Source organism: Lissotriton helveticus, chromosome 4_1, assembly GCF_964261635.1.
Source record: "Lissotriton helveticus chromosome 4_1, aLisHel1.1, whole genome shotgun sequence".
Classification (NCBI taxonomy): Eukaryota; Metazoa; Chordata; class Amphibia; order Caudata; family Salamandridae; genus Lissotriton; species Lissotriton helveticus.
The window spans coordinates 1,088,342,506-1,088,364,296 of NC_136063.1; the positions used below are offsets into that span (position 1 = coordinate 1,088,342,506).

Sequence of the window (21,791 nt, forward strand, 5' to 3'; positions counted from 1 at the left end):
CTCTCCAAAATATTAACGATAAATACACATGCAATAACTATTCTAAGTTTCAATCAATTTAAATACAGCAATCAATGTCAATAAAACACAAGGAAGCAGTCTCGAGTGGTTAATTCCATGCACATTAACATTTCAGAGCCACCTTTTCTTGCACAAATCCAACTGCAAGCAGATATTTGCTCAAGCCAAAGACCAAATGGGGAGTTATCACACAATAACATTCTTGGAGCTTCTAGGTTTTTCCTAAACCCCATAGTTCTACAGAGCGGACATTTCCATTTTCTCCTGATCATATAGGCTGTGCAAAAGAACATTTGTGCAATGTTTTCAATGCAACTCAAAGTGCAGACAGTCTTCATCGATATTAGTGTGCGGTTGCACTCTGCAGTAAAAGCTCGGATTTGAAGAGTTCCATAGCAAAATTTCAGGTATAATATTTTTGCCATGCGAGGCTCAACTGCATCTAGGAACTCTTCTAAGCTTGGATAAGGCTTGACCGCAAGAAATTGTGTTTTGGGCCAACTTATTCTGGGGTTTTGGTGGCAGGTATTCAAAACATATGCCTAGTGTATTTGCTTCAGTTTTTTTTTTTTTTTTGCGTTTGGTGTTGATGCTTGTGTCTTGCTCGTAAGTAAGCCTAGTTTACCAAACCAAGTCTGGACATGTAGGAGCCAGGGAAAGGTTACACTTATGTCTCGCTCCAACAGTTCCCTGAGTCCTTCTCTGTAGTGTACCAGTTCCTGCATAGTCCATCATCTTATCCAATATAGCATAGGTCTCAACACAACGACGGGCTCTATTTGTCTGATGTTCAAATCATGGTACATATGTATTAATGGTGTAGACATGGACAAGCCCATTAGCCCCCTCATAAACATATTTTCGCTTAGCCTGAGCTGTTTGAGGTTACCTATGCTCCATAGCTCGGCTCCGTGTAGGGCTGCAGCTTGAGCCTTATGTTTATAGACCTCTAGACCAGAGTGACTGTTTTAGATGCCATTTGGTATTTGTATTGTAATTGCATTTATATAGCGCTTATTACTCCTGATGAGGCGGCAAAGCGCTTTTACGTCGAGTAGCACACTACTCCAGAACCCATAAAGGAATAGTGGTGAATTAGTATAGTGAAATCTGAAAGTAATTTGAGTGGTGCATATGTTATGAAAAAACCAAAAGGAATCCACCTAAAAAAAAATGAATGAAAATATCCCTCCAAAGTATTTTCTCACTATTCATGAAATGTGTGTACCCTACTGGTGTATAAGGGAACATGTGTTGTTAAAATAACCCTCACCCACCAAAAGGTCCCTTGCTAACATGCTTCATCATTGGGTTCATCTCGCCCGCTGCGGGACGGGGTGTGCTACAACCAACGAAGACGCAGGACCACTTAAGAGTGAATATGCTATGTGTGATGTGAGAGTGGAAGGGTCAGATGGAAAAGTAGTGAATATAGTTAAAAAATACCTGGCTATGTGGAAAATTAATATTGGTATCATGAAAAATGGGGTGTGGAGGTATTGTGCTGTAATGGGCTACCACCTCCCTAGTCTACATGTTTTGATGCCATCCCCTTGGCTTCTCATCAGGATCAAAGAAAATGATCCCTACACCACTCTTAAAATAAAACAGCAATGTGGTATGCTATATCAATCTAGCAGGAATAATGCACACAAACAACATGCATTCAATACTGTACCCTGGTAGGTATAGTTGCTTAAATTAATACTATTATTACCGCACTATGGCCCCATGAGCTATTATCACTGGAGAGGAGGAGCGCTTGTAGTTACACGTTCGTCAAAGCTGCTGGCTCGTTCTGGATACTACCTCGCCATGGATTGAGAAGGAATATGGCAGGGTCTAGTAACATTTACATTTTGGGGGGAGGGGGGTTGTCACATAGATAGGCTTTGCCTTCACAACGCTGCTGGGAAAATGTCGCCAATTGCCTGCACCCACCATGTGTGGCTTGTTTAAATTGTGCAAGCTAAGCCGCCGACAAACTCCAGGGCGACCTCCCTGGCACAGGCCGGATAAAAGGGGGGGAACAAAGACGAGATTTACTCACGCCCTAAATTATTCACGAGGTGCGGGAGTGCACATCCTTAACAAGCCATCGCTTATGGCGCCAGGTTAACATTTTGCCTCGAATCACTGGAATATTACAAAGTCTCTGGGGCCCGTTTGAGGACTTCGGCTTCAAGCGAAAGTAACGGGCTCAGTACTTATTTCGAGAATAAAATTAACCCTCCAAGACCCAGGCTGCAGTTTCTCCTCCCCAGTTAAATATGGCGCACTCAGCACTTTTTCCCATATATAATTACAGGCTGCTATCCATCATCCGGCACAGAATGCCTCCCTGACACCCCGAAAAGGACAAAGTAAGCCCTTCCACTAATAGAAGAAATTTTCTAAATATCTTTTATATTTTCATCTAAATTGGAATATTTTAAAATAATTGTACACATCCCATTACAGAGGCAGAAAGAAAAGGCTCGGCGTTTATTTTTTTCACAAGCGGAGCTGCTGCCCGCCCCCGGATCTGTCCCACAAGTGGGGTGGCCGTGGGGTCCCCGTCACTCTCACCCCTGCCCCCCTCAGAGTGGCAGTGCCTTTCATGACTGAGGCATCCCTGGCCCACAAGGTCTGCCCCCTCCATTCCAGTCTAGTGAAAAGGACAGGGTGAGGAAGTCTCAGCTTCCCTTGTCATGGCATGCCTCCTTGTCACTCACCACCCCTGGTTCTATGTACTTCTTTAGCCACGTGCTCGTGGAGGTGGTACACATGCGCAGTGCTCGATACCATGGCCAACCCAAGGACGACTATTGCACGCCAGAAGATGCCCAATAAAACGCTGGCATGTCACATCTGAACGGCTTAAGAGGAAATGTATCTGGTGCACCTGGAGATGGAAGGTGGACTAGTGGCGAGGGAGAGGGGGCACACACACAGAGACAACCCACTTCACATAAGGCAGTCTGGCAGCTCACAAGAGACCCCTCAGTGCAACACCTCTGAAAGCACAACTCACACACACTGAACCACTCCGCCGGATGAGTCTCCGCCGGATAAAACAGAGCTGCAGGCCAGTGCCAGCAGAAACAGCTAAGAAGCCTGGTCATAGCAAACATGCACTGCTGAAACGCCCCCTCCAGGGGCCAGTCAACACATTAGCACGAGCAAAATGAACTTTAGTATACCTCAGCATACATGGATACTTCGACAACACAAACCCAGCTAGAAAGCAATGCAGCAGGGTACAGAGATATTTCACCTCAAAAGTTTGTTTTCCATTTTCTCCTTCTGTAATATGGTATCCAGCTTTCACTTCCAGCAAAAATAGGAGCTAATGCCACTGACAACTACCTGGGATTTCGAAAAATGCTGAAGAGCTGCCTATTCCCAAACTAACTATCATGAACATCCTAATGAATGCGCTTGCTCCTAAAAACGCAAAACCCTACAAGCCCACTAAATGCCCTGTCCTCTTTTGAGCTCCTCAAACTGCATGTACTTATTGAATCACTACAAAAAGCTGCATGCTCGTTTTTTGTGCCTTCCTGCTCTCTGCATCACCACATCATCACTCAGCGCTACCCCAGCATAACTCAGCACCACCATATTATCACTCATTCAATTTGAGATGGCGCCACGTCATCCATTGATCCATGTCTCTGAGACAACAGAAAGTTGGCGACTTTCCAAAGTCTTTGGGCCATTCCAGTTGAAGGAGTATTTGCATGTCATCTGTATAGTTGTAGCAAGTGAGGTGAAATTGATTGATCAGTGCTGGTAATGACTTCTTGTAGATGTTGAAAAGCGTGGGCGAGATTATAGAGCCCTGAGGGACCCCTGCTTTAGTGAAGTCCAGTTTGGACGAGAAAGGGGGGTATGGATGACGTTAGTTTTTTTTACGGATGTAGAATGTAATCCAGTCTAGAGCAGGCCCATCTATGCTTGCTTCGTAGAATATTTGTATTAGAGTGTCATGGTCAAACGTGTCAAAGGCAACCGAGAGGTCCAAGAGAAGTAGCTCAGCAACCCCATTACGGTCAACTGTGTTCTTCAGTTCATCCCAAATGGCAACAAGGGCAGATTCCGTGCCTCTTCCTGGACGCAATCTTGTTTGGAAGTCTGACAGTATGGCAATATTGAGAAAAGGCACCTCTCGCCCACTTTAAATCAAAAGTAATGCAGGGAGTCTGAGGTAAAAACATTTGGTTTATTCAAGCTTGAACAGATGCAAGACCAACAAGGGAAAAGCTATTCTGTGCAGGTAATGAACAACAACACAGGGTTCTCCATTCATATTTATACTATACATTAAACAAGTATGCCTACACCCCTTCATTTCCCTCCTCCTAATCCATTGGAAAATTCCTTCCAGTTATACATACAAAAAGATTAGCTAACCACACTACATTTTCAAGATAAGTGATCACAAGCCATTGCTTAATTGCAAATTGAATGGAAAAAGACCATCTCAGAGAAGCACAAATGATTAACAAAGTTTAATTATTCTAACAGCCACTCAGTGCATTTCCTATAACACGGAGAGAAAAAAATAAAACAATGTACAATGTCAGAACGTGCATGGAAAATTCCTCAAACAACGTTGGACAAAATCAGGTGGATTTAACAAAATGTCTGCACTCATGTTCATATTATATAACCTTTTCCTCAAATGGTCCTAGAACAGGAGTTCAACATTTACCAGTTGCCTCCTATCACTAACCTATAGAATCCATAATGGATAATTTGATTTGGCCCCTCATATTATGACAGTACTTCAATTTAAGATATTCCCCATTATAGAATTGTTAACAGAGAAAATAAGAACCAATGGTTTTTTGTAAGAAGGCTAATCTGTGAGGGCACTAACACTAATGTTGATTAAATCCCACATTTCTTCTTCTTGCATCATAAGCATGTTCTGTTTGGAACATATACTGGGGGGGGGTGGCTTTCAGGCTAAAAGGAGCATACTGCAACACATGGGAAGACAACTGACATATAGACAACACCCTACAATAATGCCTCCTATAACCAAGGCTATCACTAATAGTTTCCAGCCCCATGTGAGCAGTACGTCTCTAAACCAACCTGACCAAGTTTAGTCTCCAGTATCCTGATGTATTTCAGCAGCAATTTTGTGAAGTTTTTGAATGGCCAAATTCATATTAGGAGCGTAATCTTTGATATATATACAATGCAGGAACTCCCAATTAATTTGCATACCCCCCTTTCTCTGCTATGTCTAATACAATCCGGTTTTGAATGAAAACAAGACGAGTAGCTTGCATTTCTACACTAATATTACTGAGTGCATCAGTATTCTCATTAATAACCGCTTCCACTACTCTGATCAATTGGCTCACCTGTACACTATTAGCCATAGGACCCCAAAAAGGCACTATAGCCTTCATTGCATCAATACATTTCTGCAGCATGGTATCGGTCTGGTCAGCCTGTACTTTCGTTTATTAAGTCGATGTCCTGTGATTATCAGAGGGTGCAAGGTAAGTGGGAGGAAGAGTGAATGCAATATATCATCTGCCTGACCAGCCTTTAGGGAGCCAGACATAAGCCTGATTACCACAAACAAAATGGGTGTTCTGTGAAGCCACAAGTGATGGAGAACTAGTGCAATTTAATATCACTGTATGGGAGGGGCCCTTCACCTTGAACACAAAAGGGAGCGTTATGGGCATGCACAGGTATGGGTATCATAGCCACCTTTGACCGTTTTCTCTCATTAAAAGATAATAACATGGAGCAGCTATCATAGCCTATAAATTCCTCCTTCTCCTCCATAGTGCCATAGATTCGAACAGCATCTGTCCAGCATAGATAGTAAAAGTGATCCCTAAGCTGGCTCTGTACTGCTTTATTAGTAACTTTGCTATAAGAAGCAAAATTCATTTCCCACCAGGCACCACAAGACCAATTGTAGGATAAAGGTAGAGGAATAGAGGTGCCTTCCGTTTGACTGAAGATGGCAGAAAACCACATATCCAACAATCTGTAGCATTATATCCAACGTGGGCATTGTGTAACACTTGAATGAATGTATTATTCACATATTACAAGCGGTGTGCTTGTTTATGAGGGGCAAGGGTTATGTACTGATGCTCTGGTATTGGTGTGGTGACTGATGCCACTGATTTAGAGACTGGGTATTTTTTTCTAACCACCAGCACAACCCAAGCCTTCCTAATATTATCAAAAGACACAGAAGCACAATAATTTTCACTTTCTTGGTCCAAATTTAATGTATACCAGACACTTGAGTCTTTTCCTCCTGCCATGAATCAGAGTGTGATCTCCCAACTAGTATCAGTTGAATAATCCTAATCTTACCCATATTGTAATATTTGTGTGTGATGTACAAATACCTGTTCTTGATAAGTGATGCTTCTCCTAATATTTTTTCTTTATGTTCAGGCTGTTCTTTTTTTGCTCTTCTTTTCCAAGCAAGATAACCAAATCAAAAACACCTAACAGCTATAAGCAAAGTAACGTGGTTAAAACCTCCTTAAAAAAATCCCTATCTAGTCTACCATAGAACATCAAGCGTTCCCAGTGTCCTTTACTTCAAAACCTCACTGGCAAGCTTATGTACAGGTCCAAACTTTGGCGGTCTTGACAACCGGTATGGATTGCTATCTCTCCCGAGATAGTTTTTTTTATTCAAAGTCTACAGTTTTTGACAGTCCTAGGTCTCAAATTATACTTAGGCGAATCACAATCCAGATGCTCAATGAGAGATATTGGTATCAATTTGGGCTCAACAGGAGTGAAGTTGACCAGTGCTACTTCTTCTTCAATCAGCTCACCATCATGAAAAGATGCATGCTGTGGAGAAATTCCTCGTTTCACACATGGATCAAAGGACAAAGGCGATGAAGCTTTCTTAACATGGTGGGGATACAGCCAATGTTTGTGTCCCATGCACTTTACCTGATTTTTCGGTAGCCCATTTACCAATCCATTGACTAGCTGCAGATGGGGGCAATAATACTTAAAATGCCCTGCTGAAATACCCTCCAAAGCGTTTATGGGCCTGAGCCAAGGGGAGAGCAATTGTTTCGTATTGTTGGTAAGTGAGCCCTTGGTCTGAAAACACAAGTGCTCTGGCCTTAAAGATTTGAATGCTTAGCTTTTAAAGCAGTTTCAGGTCTTCCAATTAAGTTGTAGAGCGTGTACTTGCATGCTGAAAAACTGAATGGGCTTAGATTCTAAAAATATTTAAGACTGAATTACGATTTGCAAATTGTTGTTGACCACATCTTTTTTAATGTATGTTGTGTGCTGTTTGCTATTTAAGTATGTATTGTAACACCTATACATTTTTTTCTTAGTCTTCTTTTTATGCTTGCATTTGGAAATATAAAATTAGAACTATTTATTTTTGCAGGCAACTTTGGTTTTTACTGCAACAAGAAGTGAAATAGTAAACCTTGAGAGTGGAAACATAGATGAAATTTTAAGTAAGTACTTTTATCAAGATCGTTGGGGGGAGGGCGAACCTGCTGCTTACTTTGTTTCAAACATTGTCATGTAGGGTGCTTTAGATCTGGTTAAAAATACGTAAGTCTTTTTGTCCATCTAAGTATTTGTAAATTTCAGCATGACATATTTCAGTGAGTCGCTCCAATACTGAGCACTTTTTTATATATGCAAAAGAAAACATACCTTGTCAAGCAGGCGTGGGAGCTCTTTTTTTCGATATGTGCATATTGGCAGAAGATAAACAATGACCAATGCATTTAGTATGCCCTTTTTCTTGCTCTTTGCAGCAGTGAAATGTGTGAGGGCCAGATGTTTTTGCCTCCCACCTAAACGAAGTAGGATAATTATTCTACCCAAATTTATTTTAATGGGCTGAATTAGGTTATTTTTAATGCAAGCAAGTAAAAAGTACAACCCACTGCTAGACCAATCAAAAGGGGGACCACTGAGAACTAATATTAGGCACGTAGCACAGGGGAATTAAGTAGAACAGACCAAGCAAAGAAAGCTACTGCCTAGATTTCAAAATATCAATGGCCCTAGAACAGAGCGCCAAGATTATACATTGTTCGCTGAAGCTGACCCTGACATAATTATTATGCCATATGACCACAGACAAAATTAGCAAACATATATTTTTAATTATTCTCATGATATCAAAACAGGCTAAAAGATCCACAACATATATCATAATTATACATCATCAATACCTTCATCATTTCTCCCTGATGAAGGTGTAGCTCCACCAGGGGCTATACACCGAAACGCGCGTTGGCGTTTGAAGTGTGTTCCGTGTTCACAGGATTGTGTTATCTTACCATCGGGAGAACCCACGGGATATCTGTCATCTTACCATCAGTTGGCAGTCCTACCACCCTGAGTGAAGTGCGATGTTTTAGGATTGAAGAATGTTTGTAGGAATGACATTGGTAGTATGAATGAAGTGATGTGCGGGACATTATTGGTTATTGATGATGTATAATTATATGTTGTGGATCCTTTAGGCTGTTTTGCCACATCACTGTCTGACTTAATGTGTATTTTTAAACAAGCAAACTTATTAGGTTCTTCATAATGTGTAATTTTTCTTTTTTCGTTATTTACAGGCCATGCAGATATTGCTTTAGTAAATTTTTATGCAGACTGGTAAGTATGTTTAGCTTCTGTTATAGAAGTTACATACCAGTATTGATAATACAATTTGTTGTTGAAATCCTGCATGTGTGGTATTTAGTTTTCTTATATTCACAATTTGCTCTCCTTACAGTTCTTGATGCTTCTCTAAACAAGCAGCATCCACTTTTTGTTTTTCTTCAAACTTGTTTTTATTTGCATTTAAAGTAATCACATATGAGCAGGTATTCACATTGCAAGCAATTGTTCATCCCCCACCGGTACAAGATATCCCTGCTGCCAGGAGGCAAAAGCCCTTCTACATTATTCATTATTATCAGTCGCATTGTTTGATAAAGGCAATGTCGGAGGCAGTTCATGCAGTACAGGGTAGGAATCATACATCAAGGTACATTAACAAAGTTGGATCTGTTCTAGCTGTAGACCCATTGCTCTGAGTAGCATGTGGCGTCTGCCGAGTTACTATATTGCAACTCTAGGTTCTAAGATGACATACGTTGGTCCAATGACTGCATGTAATAGGTCTGTTCATCGGGACCACAATGTACATCTTAAAGCAATACATCCAGCTTCAAGAGCAAATTGATAAAGAGAAAGAAAGAGAAAAGATGATTGTTAGAACCCGAAGGTCTCTGGTTGGCACAGGTAGGTACCTGTGACAAGCAGGGACCCTGAGTTCTAATGTCAGGGTAAGGGAACTACTCCTTCGAATAACCCCTGCTCACCCTCTAGGTAGTGTGGCGCGAGCAGACAAGGCTAATCCTCAGGGCGATAGTAAGTTAAGCATTTATGATCACACACAGTAAACCCACTGACCCACCACAAATGGACACCTGTCAAATGGTTGTATCAAAAATACGTATACTTTATATAAAAGATATATTCAAGCAGGATTATCACAAGACCATGTAACATGTAACGATTTGAGGCCACCAGATTATAATAGGTAATAGTTAGTCTTTGAATGTTCGTTGTTCAGCAAGGTACGATGACAGGGAAATAAGAACGTTGCGGACCCTGGATCCGATATGAACTCGGGACGGAGTTCAAGTGTACCTTGCTTGTGGAAGTCCGAGGCGTTTCAGGCGCGGCTGGTGAGGGCGGACTCCGAACGAGGCCGACTGTTCTCCAGAGGATCTCTCCGGCTCGGTCCCCCTCGAGGAGCGAGGCGGGGGAGCTAGACTGTGGAGGGTTCCGGCGATCCGGGGACGATGCACCTCACGCGGCGAGGCTCCGTTCAGGCCTGCGGGACGTACTACTTCTTAGCACGCCGGGTCATACTCGTGGATCTGTGAGGGGCGTCACGTTCTCGGGCAGACGGGTGCAGCACCGGCTTCCAGTACCACTGTACGGGGAGGCCTTTCTTGAGGTGCGGCACGAGCCTTGGTATGCAGGAGGACAAAGCGAGACAGTCTGGTACGTGGCCACGTACAGACCGTCCGTGGCTATGGAAATGTTCTCCGTGCAGATTCCGGCTGGAGAGATGAGAGGCACACAACGCGCTCCGTTAGCGGCGAGGTGACAGGAGAGCAGGCGGCCCGGCACTGAAGCGGAGAGCGACTCAGGGATGAGCGGGGCTCTCTACGGCGGGGCGACCAGGCTCCGAGCTGTCACAACCTGGGAGGGGGCGAAGGCACCCGAGTCACAACTCTGGCGAGGGAATAAGAACTACGGCCCAACAGCAGACGGGCACAAGCAGATAGAACCCAATGGTCCTGGGGTTCCGTTCAGGGGGCAAGCTCTCGATCAATCCCTTGGAGATCGTTTCAGGCACAAGTCTACAAAGTCCTTTCTGGTCCTTTCCTCTCCGTTCTCAGCAAGGCACCACTGCAGGCCAGTCTAACAGGATACAGACTGGTTTCCGTCCTTCAGCTTCCCTTGGTCCTTCTAGTCAGGCAGAGGTTCGTCGTGGTCAAAACTGGATCTGATTTGTAAGGAGTGGAGCTCCTATATTTATACTGCGTTTCTTTTGTCTTTGCAGGCCAGGGGGCCTGAGTCTGGTTCAGCCCAGTTCTGGAGTACTTTGTTGACAGGACGCTGTCGTCTTCTTTCAGGGTTCAGGGCAGAGACATCAGACGCTCTGCAGGCGGTGGAGCCAGATTGTGGTGGTGGAGCACAACCCTATTCAGAGTCAAGGACTACTCCGCCCACCCATCCTGGTGTAAGCACCACATTCACCACCTGGAGCACCCGACTGTCCCCGGGAATCTCCCAGCCCTGTCACTCACGCAAACCCAGACAGCAGATACACATCCTGGCAGAGGCGGTTGAACAGTTAGGCGAGCAAAGGCTAATTTTCTAAAAGTAGCATTTGCAAACACAGGATATTAAAATAAACCTTACTAAAGGAAGTACTTTATTATTCTGAGTTCAGGCATACTAAACTTGACCTGCTACCGTGTTCCCGGAGCCTGCCGGGACTATAGCGTGTAATAGCTCCGACAGCTCGTCTGGCCTAAGAGAACAGGTAGCCCTTCAATAGTGAAGAACCAAAAAGGGCGGCAATTCACTACTAGGACATGCCACACTCTAGGCTTGTCCTACCTTACGCTTGCAACGCACCCTGCCCGTAGGCCTACCATAGGGGTGACTGATATGAAGGTTAGGGAAGGTTTAAGGACTGGCAAGTGTGGGCACTTGCGCAATCAGCGTGCCAGTACGAGACTGTACGCAGGTTCAGCAATGGCGGACCCGAGACACATCTTACGAGGCCGCTTCTGTGGGTGGCGCAACCAGCGCTGCAGGCCCACTAGCAGCATTTGTATCTACAAGCCCCGGCACTCCTCGTGCACGTTACTGGGGACTGGCAGTAAACCAAATAAGCCAATCATGGAAATCAATTACATATACACTTTATATTGGGAGCACTTGCACTGCGGCACGGATTGGCCGTGGCGCAGTGCCCTGAGCATCGAACACCAGCAAAACATCTGAGGCACATCAGCAAAAAGAGGAAGGGAGACTCACGCCAAGGTGCCAGGTCTAACACGTGTACCCTCCAGCTGAAATGTGGGGAGAACTACCCTTGCCCAGGGTGTTCCTCATCACTGAGGCGGAAAAATCTTGACAGACCGTCAGCATTGGCGTGGTCTATGCCAGGGCGGTGTTCCACCGTAAAGTCCATACTCTGTAGAGAAATGGACCACCTCAACAGTTTCGGGTTCTCACCCCTCATTTGCATCAACCATCTGAGGGGCCTGTGGTCCGTCTGAACTCGGAAGTGAGACCCAAACAAGTAGGGTCTTAGCTTCTTCAGGGCCCAGACCACAGCAAAAGCTTCTCGCTCAATCGCACTCCACTTCTGTTCCCGTGCAGAACCGTTCAGAGCCGCCAACACTTCCCACAGGTGTCGCAGGTGTTCTTCCCACGTTCCGCTGAACACTGCGATGTCGTCCAGGTAGGCGGCACTGAACGCGTCCAGTCCAGCCAACACCTGGTTGACCAACCTCTGGAAGGTGGCAGGGGTGTTTTTCATCCCGAAGGGCATAACCCGGAATTGGTAGTGCCCATCTGGGGTTGAAAACGCTGACCTCTCTTTGGCCCCGTCAGTTAAGGCAATCTGCCAGTACCCAGACGTTAATTCAAACGTACTGAGGTACCGGGCGGCTCCCAACCGATCGATGAGCTCGTCAGCTCTGGGGATGGGGTGCGCGTCCGTCTTCGTGGCCGAATTGAGTCCTCGATAGTCCACACAGAACCGGAGTTCGGGTGTGGCTCCCGGCGTCGCAGCCTTCGGGACCAAGACCACTGGGCTGGCCGAAGGACTGCTGGATGACTCAATCACCCCAAGAGCAAACATCTTCGAGACCTCCTCCTTGATGCAAGCTCGTACCCTGTCAGTCACGCGGTAAGCCTTGTGCTTCACCGGCAAGCTGTCTCCTGTGTCCACATCATGGACGCACCAATCTGTGACACCCGGAACCAGGGAGAACAAGTCAGAGAATTGCCCCAGCAGCTGGCGGCAATCATTCTGCTGGTCAGGTAGGGTGAGAGGTTAACTCCATCCACTGACCCATCTCGCTCGGAGGCCACCAAGAGGTCCGGAAGAGACTCGGTCTCCTCTTCCATTCCGTCATCGGTTGCCAACAGCATGCCCACTTCGGACCTCTCCAAGTGGGGCTTAAGGCGGTTAACATGTAGGACCCTCAAAGGGTTCCTGGGAGTTTGCAAGTTCACCAGGTAGGTGACAGGACTCTTGCGCTCCACAACCTTAAATGGACCCGTCCACTTATCCTGACGTGCACAGGGCTCCACTGGGGCCAAGACCCACACCTTTTGTCCAGGCTGAAGCTCCACCAGAGTGGCATTCTGGTCGTACCACCACTTCATCTCCTCCTGGCTGGCTTCCAGGTTTGCCTCAGCAAGTTGCCTGAATCGCCTGGTCTGGTTTCGGAAGGCCAGCATGTAGCTATATACATTCTGGGGAGGTTTCCTGGGAGATTGCTCCCAGCCTTCCCTAACCAGACTCAGAGGTCCTCGAACCGGGTGACCGTACAGAAGCTCGAAGGGACTGAACCCGAGCGACTTCTGTGGCACCTATCGGTACGCAAACAGTAGGCATGGTAAGAGGACGTCCCACTTACGCCTCATTGGTCCTTCCAGGCCCATAATCATGCCTTTCAGGGTTCGGTTGAATCTCTCAACCAACCCGTTTCCTTGGGGGTGGTAAGGGGTGGTGAACTTGTACGTTACACCACACTCTTGCCAAAGGGACTTCATATACTTCGATATGAAGTTGGAATCTCCCGCATGTAGTCAGGCGATTTTATCCTTTTGCTAAGAAATAACTTGCTCCCTCTGAACTGTCTTCTGTCAAAATGGTATGGTGGTTCTGATATTTGTGATCTTTGTAATCTTAATTCCCAGGATTTATACCATGTTGTTTTTGTTTGTCCAGCACTTATGGCCTTTAGGCGCAAATGGTTAAAACCTATATGCCTTCAATTGGGCATTTTCACTGCCTTTGCTTTTTCTGCAGCAATGTTGAAACCCCCAAATGAAATGTTTTGTTTTAAATTGTTTAATTATTTTAAATGTTTCTTACCATTGTATTGATATTTTTATTCATTCTGAAGAAATTCTGTTGTTTTTTGTTAAATTGATATGTGGATCTCAATTGAGTTCCGTTATCATCAATAAATAAATACGAAATATGAAGTTGGTACCTCTGTCAGACACCACCTCTAGAGGGAATCCTACTCGAGAGAAAATTCCCATCAGCGCTCGTCCCACCACGGGGGCTGTCACTGTCCTCAGAGGGATGGCTTTAGGGTACCGGGTGGCATGGTCCACCAAGACCAGGATGAACCTGTTGCCCATGGCTGTCTTGGGGTCCAGGGGCCCCACAATGTCAATTCCCACTCGCTGGAATGGGGTACTGACGACGGGGAATGGTTGGAGGGGAGCCTTGTTCTTCCCTCCGCACTTATCACTTGCCTGGCAAGTCTGGCAAGTCCTGCAGTGAGCATCTGAGCTCCGGTGCATCTGGGGCCAGTAAAAGTGGGTGACAAGCCTGTCATAGTTCTTGTCCATCCCCAGATGTCCTGCTAACGGCACATCATGAGCCAAACCCAGTAGGAAGGCTCTGAACTTCTGGGGTACCACCAGCACACTGGCTGACCCAGGTTCAGCAGCCTTAGGCTCTGAATACAGGAGATTGTTCTCCCAGTACACCAAGTGTTTTCCGGACCGAACACCATTGGCCTGGTCTGCAGCCTGCTGCCGCATCCCTACAAGAGAAGGGCACTCTCTCTGCTCCTTGCAGAATTCCTCCCTGGAGGGGCCCCCTTCCTGCTGCCAATGGGTCAGCTCAGGCAGGTCTCCCAGTTCGGCGATCTGTTCCCCGGTAGGCTCCAGGGCATCCCCCTCGAGGTCTGCTTCCTCCTGGGCCGTGGTAACATCGGGGACCGGCTGTCCGCGCCCCCTGCGCCTTCTCTCTAAGGCCGGTTCCTGGGCCTCTCCTTCAGGGTCCAGGACCTCTTCAACACCCCTACTGGCTGCCATGGACCGTGTGGTCACGCACGCCTAGTAGGGTAGACCCACCATCCGCAGATGAGTCGTTTTCTCCACCTTTCCCGAAGGGGAGTTCTCCAAATCGTTCCCTAGCAGACAATCTACAGGCATGGAGGTCCTCACAGCGACTTGCAGAGTACCTGAGACCCCCCCCCCACTCAAAGGGAACCTGAGCCATCGGACACTGGCTCTCAGAATTGTCAGCATTGACAACCCTACAGTAGGCGTGCGGTACTACCTGCTCTTGAGACACCAGGTGCTGCCTCACTGCAGTCACACTGGCTCCTGTATCTCGAAGAGCCTCCACCTTCTTACCGTTGATGGTCACTACCTGCGCATATTTTTTAGTGTTATTGGGCAGGTAGTTTTCGGGGACCATCTCACTGTCCCCTAGCGAGACCAGGGTCATCTGAACGCGATCCCCACCCAGTTGGACGGCTACTTCCTCCCCAAAGTTAACATTAGCTAGTTGCCGGGGGGGAGCACCAGTGGGTGCGGGTTTTGCAAACAAGCGACACTTAGGGTCAGAGGCAATGTGACCCAGGTCGCCACACCTAAAACAGGTGATGGGCCCTCTTTGAACAGGTTTACCTGTCGGGGCCTCGGTTGATTTCGGGGGGTGGGGAAGACTGAGAACCTTTCCCTTGGTTCCCTTGGGGATTACTTTGGGGGCCTTTTTGGAACCCTTTCTGTTTTCCCTTGTCCCCCCCACTCTTCTGCTGGGGACCCTGCCCACCTTTGGCGGAGTCTCCCACTGGACCCTTGTGGACCCTGGTGCTGAGCCAGCGGTCCCCTTCCTCAGCAAGCTTCGTCGGGTTGGACAGCTTGCTATCGATCAGGTGCTGGCGTAACTCAGGAAAACAATTATCCGGCAAGTGCTCCCATGCCATCAAATCAAGCAGCCCTTGAAAATCATTTACCTGACTACCCTTCACCCAACCATCCAGCGCTCTGCAGAAAAAGTCACATACTCCACATACGTACCCCCTTGAATCTTTACACATTTCCTAAACCGCTGTCGGTACATTTCAGGAGTTAAACCAATCCGATTCATCAGGGCTTCTTTCATTCGTGGGTAGGAATTGGACTCTTCGGAAGGGAGATCTAACAGGGTATCCCGCCCCTCGGTCAGGAACAGTCCCCACAACCCCGCTCCCCAATCCTTCTCAGGGACCCGGTGGGAAGACATGGCTACCTCGTAGGCCCGGAACCACTGCCCTATGTCATCTCCCTTAAAGTACTCCTTCACCACATCTTTCGGTACGTAGACCCTTGACTCTACCTGGGCGGGGGTTGTGCTGCCACCAGGAGCTGCGTCCAAGCTCTTTGCTTTCAGCTCCAATTCTTTCAGACGTATTTCATGCTCCAGCTGGAGCCTTTTTTCCTCCATGGCCATCTGACCTTTCAATCTGGCCATCTCCACTTCATGCGCTCTGGTTGCGGCCCTGTCCGCCAGCTCTTCTGACAACGGGCCTCCGTGCACCTTGATAAGGCTGTCCGGTGGATCCACTACCACCTGGTTTGCTGGCTCTCTGGACTCTTTCCAGGCTTTCAGTGCCGTGAGGCGTTGGGCTTTCGTTTTGCAGCCCGCATGGGAAACTCGAAACTTTTCACACAGAGCTTTCAATTGCTCGGCTCCGCACTTGTCTAACCCTTCCCAGTCAACATCGTCGATTCCAGAGATCACAGAGAGTACAACAGAGGGTGCTCGTACGGGAAGTGAACCAGGCATGGTTTGGAGATTGGAGATCTCTTGGCAAGAACGTAATCTGTGGCTCGTTACTTGGTCTGCTCTCACTACGTGGTGATCAGTATTTCACTGTATATAAATCATAAATGCAAATCCGAAATCCTCACCGCTGGTACCAATGTTAGAACCCGAAGGTCTCTGGTTGGCACAGGTAGGTACTTGTGACAAGCAGGGACCCTGAGTTCTAATGTCAGGGTAAGGGAACTACTCCTTCGAATAACCCCTGCTCACCCTGTAGGTAGTGTGGCGCTAGCAGACCAGGCTAATCCTCCGGGCGATAGTAAGTTAAGCATTTATGATCACACACAGTAAACCCACTGACCCACCACAAATGGACACCAGTCAAATGGTTGTATCAAAAATACGTATACTTTATATGTCAAATGGTTGTATCAAAAATACGTATACTTTATATAAAAGATATATTCAAGCAGGATTATCACAAGACCATGTAACGATTTGAGGCCACCAGATTATAATAGGTAATAGTTAGTCTTTGAATGTTCGTTGTTCAGCAAGGTACGATGACGGGGAAATAAGAACGTTGCGGACCCTGGATCAGATATGAACTCGGGACGGAGTTCAAGTGTACCTTGCTTGTGGAAGTCCGAGGCGTTTCGGGCGCGGCTGGTGAGGGCGGACTCCGAACGAGGCCGACCGTTCTCTAGAGGATCTCTCCGGCTCGGTCCCCCTCGAGGAGCGAGGCGGGGGAGCTAGACTGTGGAGGGTTCCGGCGATCCGGGGTCGATGCAGCTCACGGGGCGAGGCGCCGTTCAGGACTGCGGGACGTACTACTACTTAGCACGCAGGGTCGTACTCGTGGATCTGTGAGGGGCGTCACGTTCTCGGGCAGACGGGTGCAGCACCGGCTTCCAGTACCACTGTACGGGGAGGCCTTTCTTGAGGTGCGGCACGAGCCTTGGTATGCAGGAGGACAAAGCGAGACAGTCGGGTACGTGGCCACGTACGGACCGTCCGAGGCTATGGAAATGTTCTCCGTGCAGATTCCGGCTGGAGAGATGAGAGGCACACAACGCGCTCCGTTAGCGGCGAGGTGACAGGAGAGCAGGCGGCCCGGCACTGAAGCGGAGAGCGACTCTGGGATGAGCGGGGCTCTCTACGGCGGGGCGACCAGGCTCCGAGCTGTCACGACCTGGGAGGGGGCGAAGGCACCCGAGTCACGACTCTGGCGATGGAATAAGAACTAAGGCCCAACAGCAGACGGGCACAAGCAGATAGAACCCAATGGTCCTGGGGTTCCGTTCAGGGGGCAAGCTCTCGATCAATCCCTTGGAGATCGTTTCAGGCACAAGTCTACAAAGTCCTTTCTGGTCCTTTCCTCTCCGTTCTCAGCAAGGCACCACTGCAGGCCAGTCTAAGAGGATACAGACTGGTTTCCGTCCTTCAGCTTCTCTTGGTCCTTCTAGTCAGGCAGAGGTTCGTCGTGGTCAAAACTTGATCTGATTTGTAAGGAGCGGAGCTCCTATATTTATACTGTGTTTCTTTTGTCTTTGCAGGCCAGGGGGCCTGAGCCTGGTTCAACTCAGTTCTGGAGTACTTTGTTGACAGGACGCTGTCGTCTTCTTTCAGGGTTCAGGGCAGAGACATCAGACGCTCTGCAGGCGGTGGAGCCAGCATTGTGGTGGAGCACAACCCTATTCAGAGTCAAGGACTACTCACGCCCACCCATCCTGGTGTAAGCACCCCATTCACCACCTGGAGCACACAACTGTCCCCGGGAATCTCTCAGCCCTGTCACTCACGCAAACCCAGACAGCAGATACACATCCTGGCAGAGGCGGCTGAACAGTTAGGCGAGCAAAGGCTAACTTTCTAAAAGTAGCATTTGCACACACAGGATATTAAAATAAACCTTACTAAGGGAAGTACTTTATTATTCTGAGTTCAGGCATACTAAACTTGACCTGCTACCGTGTTCCCGGAGCCTGCCGGGACTATATCGTGTAATAGCTCCGACCGCTCGTCTAGCCTAAGAGAACAGGTAGCCCTTCAATAGTGAAGAACCAAAAAGGGCGGCAATTCACTACTAGGACATGCTACACTCTAGGCTTGTCCTACCTTACGCTTGCAACGCACCCTGCCTGTAGGCCTACCATAGGGGTGACTGATATGAAGGTTAGGGAAGGTTTAGGGACAGGCAAGTGTGGGCACTTGCGCAATCAGCGTGCCAGTACGAGACTGTACGCAGGGTCAGCAATGGCGGACCCGAGACACATCTTACGAGGCCGCTTCTGTGGGTGGCGCAACCAGCGCTGCAGGCCCACTAGCAGCATTTGTATCTACAAGCCCCGGCACTCCTCGTGCACGTTACTGGGGACTGACAGTAAACCAAATAAGCCATCATGGAAATCAATTACATATACACTTTACATTGGGAGCACTTGCACTGCGGCACGGATTGGCCGTGGCGCAGTGCCCTGAGCATCGAACACCAGCAAAACATCTGAGGCACATCAGCAAAAAGAGGAAGGGAGACTCACGCCAAGGTGCCAGGTCTAACAATGATGTAGAAGTAAAGGAGATAGAGAAAAGCATGGGAGGTATGGCGGGGGATGATCTCTCAGCACTTTGCAGCGGAAGTGTAAGTTAGCAGGGTGGGAACGTTGTGATAATCAAGGTCGGGCGACCACTGTCTGGATGCAAAAACAGGTCAGGGTTATCCCTGCTAGGAGGGCGGTAGGGCGTCTGAGATCTGCGGTGAAGGTGTCACCAAGGGGGAGATGTGGAGGAGTGCAATGGTAGTGTCTCAGAGGCTATCCGCATCCGGGGTATACACAGCATCCTCTAAGAGCCGCAAAGCCCGCAGCCTCAGAGGTTTAAGTCGAGCGTGTTCCAGCCTACAGAAATAGTCCACCAGCGGCTGCCATATTTTAGTGAAGTTAGTGTTTTGGAGCTGCAGGCGGGTCACCCAGATGTTGACCGGGGGCGTTTCAGCTTTTTTCCAGTAGAGGGCAATGATTTGCTTGGCGGCACCAAGCATGTGGAGGCTTAAATGCCAATCCCGGTGATTCATGGCATGCAGATTCATCAGTCGGAGGCCCCGGACAATCGTAACCGGGTTTGCAGGCAGCATGTAGCCTATTACCAGCCTGATATGACTGAGCACCTCCTTCCAATAGTCAAGAGTGGGCACGTCCACCAAATATGCAAAAATTCACCCGGGGCACTAGTGCAACGCCAACATAGAGGTGAGGAAGTGGGAAACATTTTATGAAAAGACTTGCGTTATCCCTTCTAGTGTGAACGTCCCCAGGAAGCACTCCGCAAATGATTTCAATAACTTTCAGACAATTCTTCTGTGTGATTTCTTCAATGAATTTATTCAAATTTTCTTTCATCTTTAACAATGATTATTTTCATCATGTTTTTTTATGTATGGTATGCCCTATGCAATTCGTGCTCGGCCCTTCTTCAGGGAACCTAATATCTGTAATGGATAAACAAAATGTAAACCTTTCTAGTTTATGTGCCTGTGCAATCAATGTATGATACAATGACTAGTTCAGTACCTTATAACTCAGTATAGACTGTTTAGCCTATTTTTGGTTCATGTCAGTAGGTGTCCGTGATTCAATAAAGTTTTGTGTAAGGAAAGAAAAACAAGAAAAAATGGAATATAGTGTCAAGAATGTTGAGTCATGCGAAACATAACCTGTGAAAAGTGACAGCTGCTGTAACCGAAGGGTAAACGGTGGGAGAACGATGTATATAATAGATAACAATAAGTCACTGAATGGTGAATCACAATTTAGAGTGGCATGGGCAAAACGAACTCGAGAAAACGACACAAAGAAACCACTCTGAATTAAATTGACAAGTGTGCGTTGCTCCACGATGTAAGAAAATGCGATTGCCAAAAGTGCCCGAGACTCCACCAACAATGGACTTGGTTTAAAGCGAAGTGATTTAGTACTTGCTCTTCTTGTCCACTTAGTCCATGATATATCATAGCAAGTATAATTTCCAATTTTAAAAGTGTTTAACCTGATGAGGCAATGAGAGAACCGTTATAGCGACATTATAAAGCCAACAGTTAAATCCAAATAATGACTACGGTATTTATTTTGAAGAATGAAAAACTCACGGTATGTTGTAGCATGGCTCGCTGTATCACGGTTAAGCATACGGTCAACTGTGAAGTGAAAGGATATGGTAAACCATCCATATCGTGTAAGTCAAAGGAAAGTAAACCGCAAAACTTTAGTAGCAAAGTTTTAAATGAGCTTACCCTGAGTTTGAAAGAAAGGAGGAAAAGGATTGCTCTCCGCTTCCGTGTAGTGAATTGACTGCCATTACCGCGCGATAGTTAAAAAGCCTCTACAGGACCTCCAAACGAAGTCACATGATTGTAGTAATGATGGAAATGATAGATAGACCATGGTCCTGCGTTTAGCTCTCGAGCTTACAAGGAGGCCACGGCCAGCTTGGGCGTTGTATTCCGGTACTCAAGTCCATTCCATCCTGAGGGAAATTCAGTTGTGGAAAGAAAAACCGGGACATAAAGCAATCTATAAGCAATCTATAACAGCTAGGGTATTAGGCTCGGGTGACGGGAGGGTCAAACATCTAATAAGTGTTCAACGTAGTCTTAACAATCTGCCATGAAATTCTCTGGGTGGAATCAGTCCGTATGAAATACTTTTTGGTACTAGAATGCTTGTCCAGGATCTTGATCGTCACACTTCAGTGATGGAACAAAAACCTTTTGATATCAAAGACCGTTTGGCTGTTTTGCAGGACCTAAATGAAACAAGAACAAGCCTGAGCAACATAATACAGAAGCCAACGACCACTGAAGAAAAACCACCTGTCCCAGCAAGGCCTGTCTGGATTCCAAAGATTGGGGATCTAGTCAGAGAAAAGATCGCGGATAAGAAGGAATTTAGGCCTTTTTACAGAAAATCAGTACCTGTCTTAGCAATCCATGGAACAAGAACAGTGTTACTGCTGCCCCTGGCTGGAAAAAAGGAGAACAGGTCTGTATCCATCGACCTGGTAAAACCACATCATGTGGCCGATAATAAGTAGTAGGCCCAGTGGACTCCAAAGATGTAGCAGACAACCAAATCTTGTTACAATCCAAGAGGTTCAAACTGAGAGACTCATCACCTTTGATAAACCTGCAGTAAGAAAAGGACTATGCAATAAAGCCATGGAACGTGTGCCTCTTGAGACCCAAATAACAGTTCGTCAAGAGACTCCTGTCTACAATGAAATAGCACCTGACTATACTAATATGACAAGGGATCAAGCAGCTCCAGCGATTTCAAGTAATCCGGATGCAAGACCAACAATTGACAGAACTGCCTCTTGCTATTTCATCAACGTTTATACGTTTTCTGAGGCTCCCAGTGAGCCT

General features: G+C 47.0%; 1 protein-coding gene across 1 annotated transcript in view; it reads left to right on the forward strand.

Annotated features, from left to right (window-relative positions):
• Positions 1-21,791, forward strand: part of ERP44 (endoplasmic reticulum protein 44) — a 552,790-nt gene that overhangs the window by 19,423 nt on the left and 511,576 nt on the right. Inside the window, exons 2-3 of the mRNA XM_078687681.1 lie at positions 7,421-7,493; positions 8,622-8,661. Of these exons, the coding sequence (XP_078543807.1) occupies positions 7,421-7,493; positions 8,622-8,661 (113 nt within the window). The remainder of the gene's footprint in view (positions 1-7,420; positions 7,494-8,621; positions 8,662-21,791) is intronic.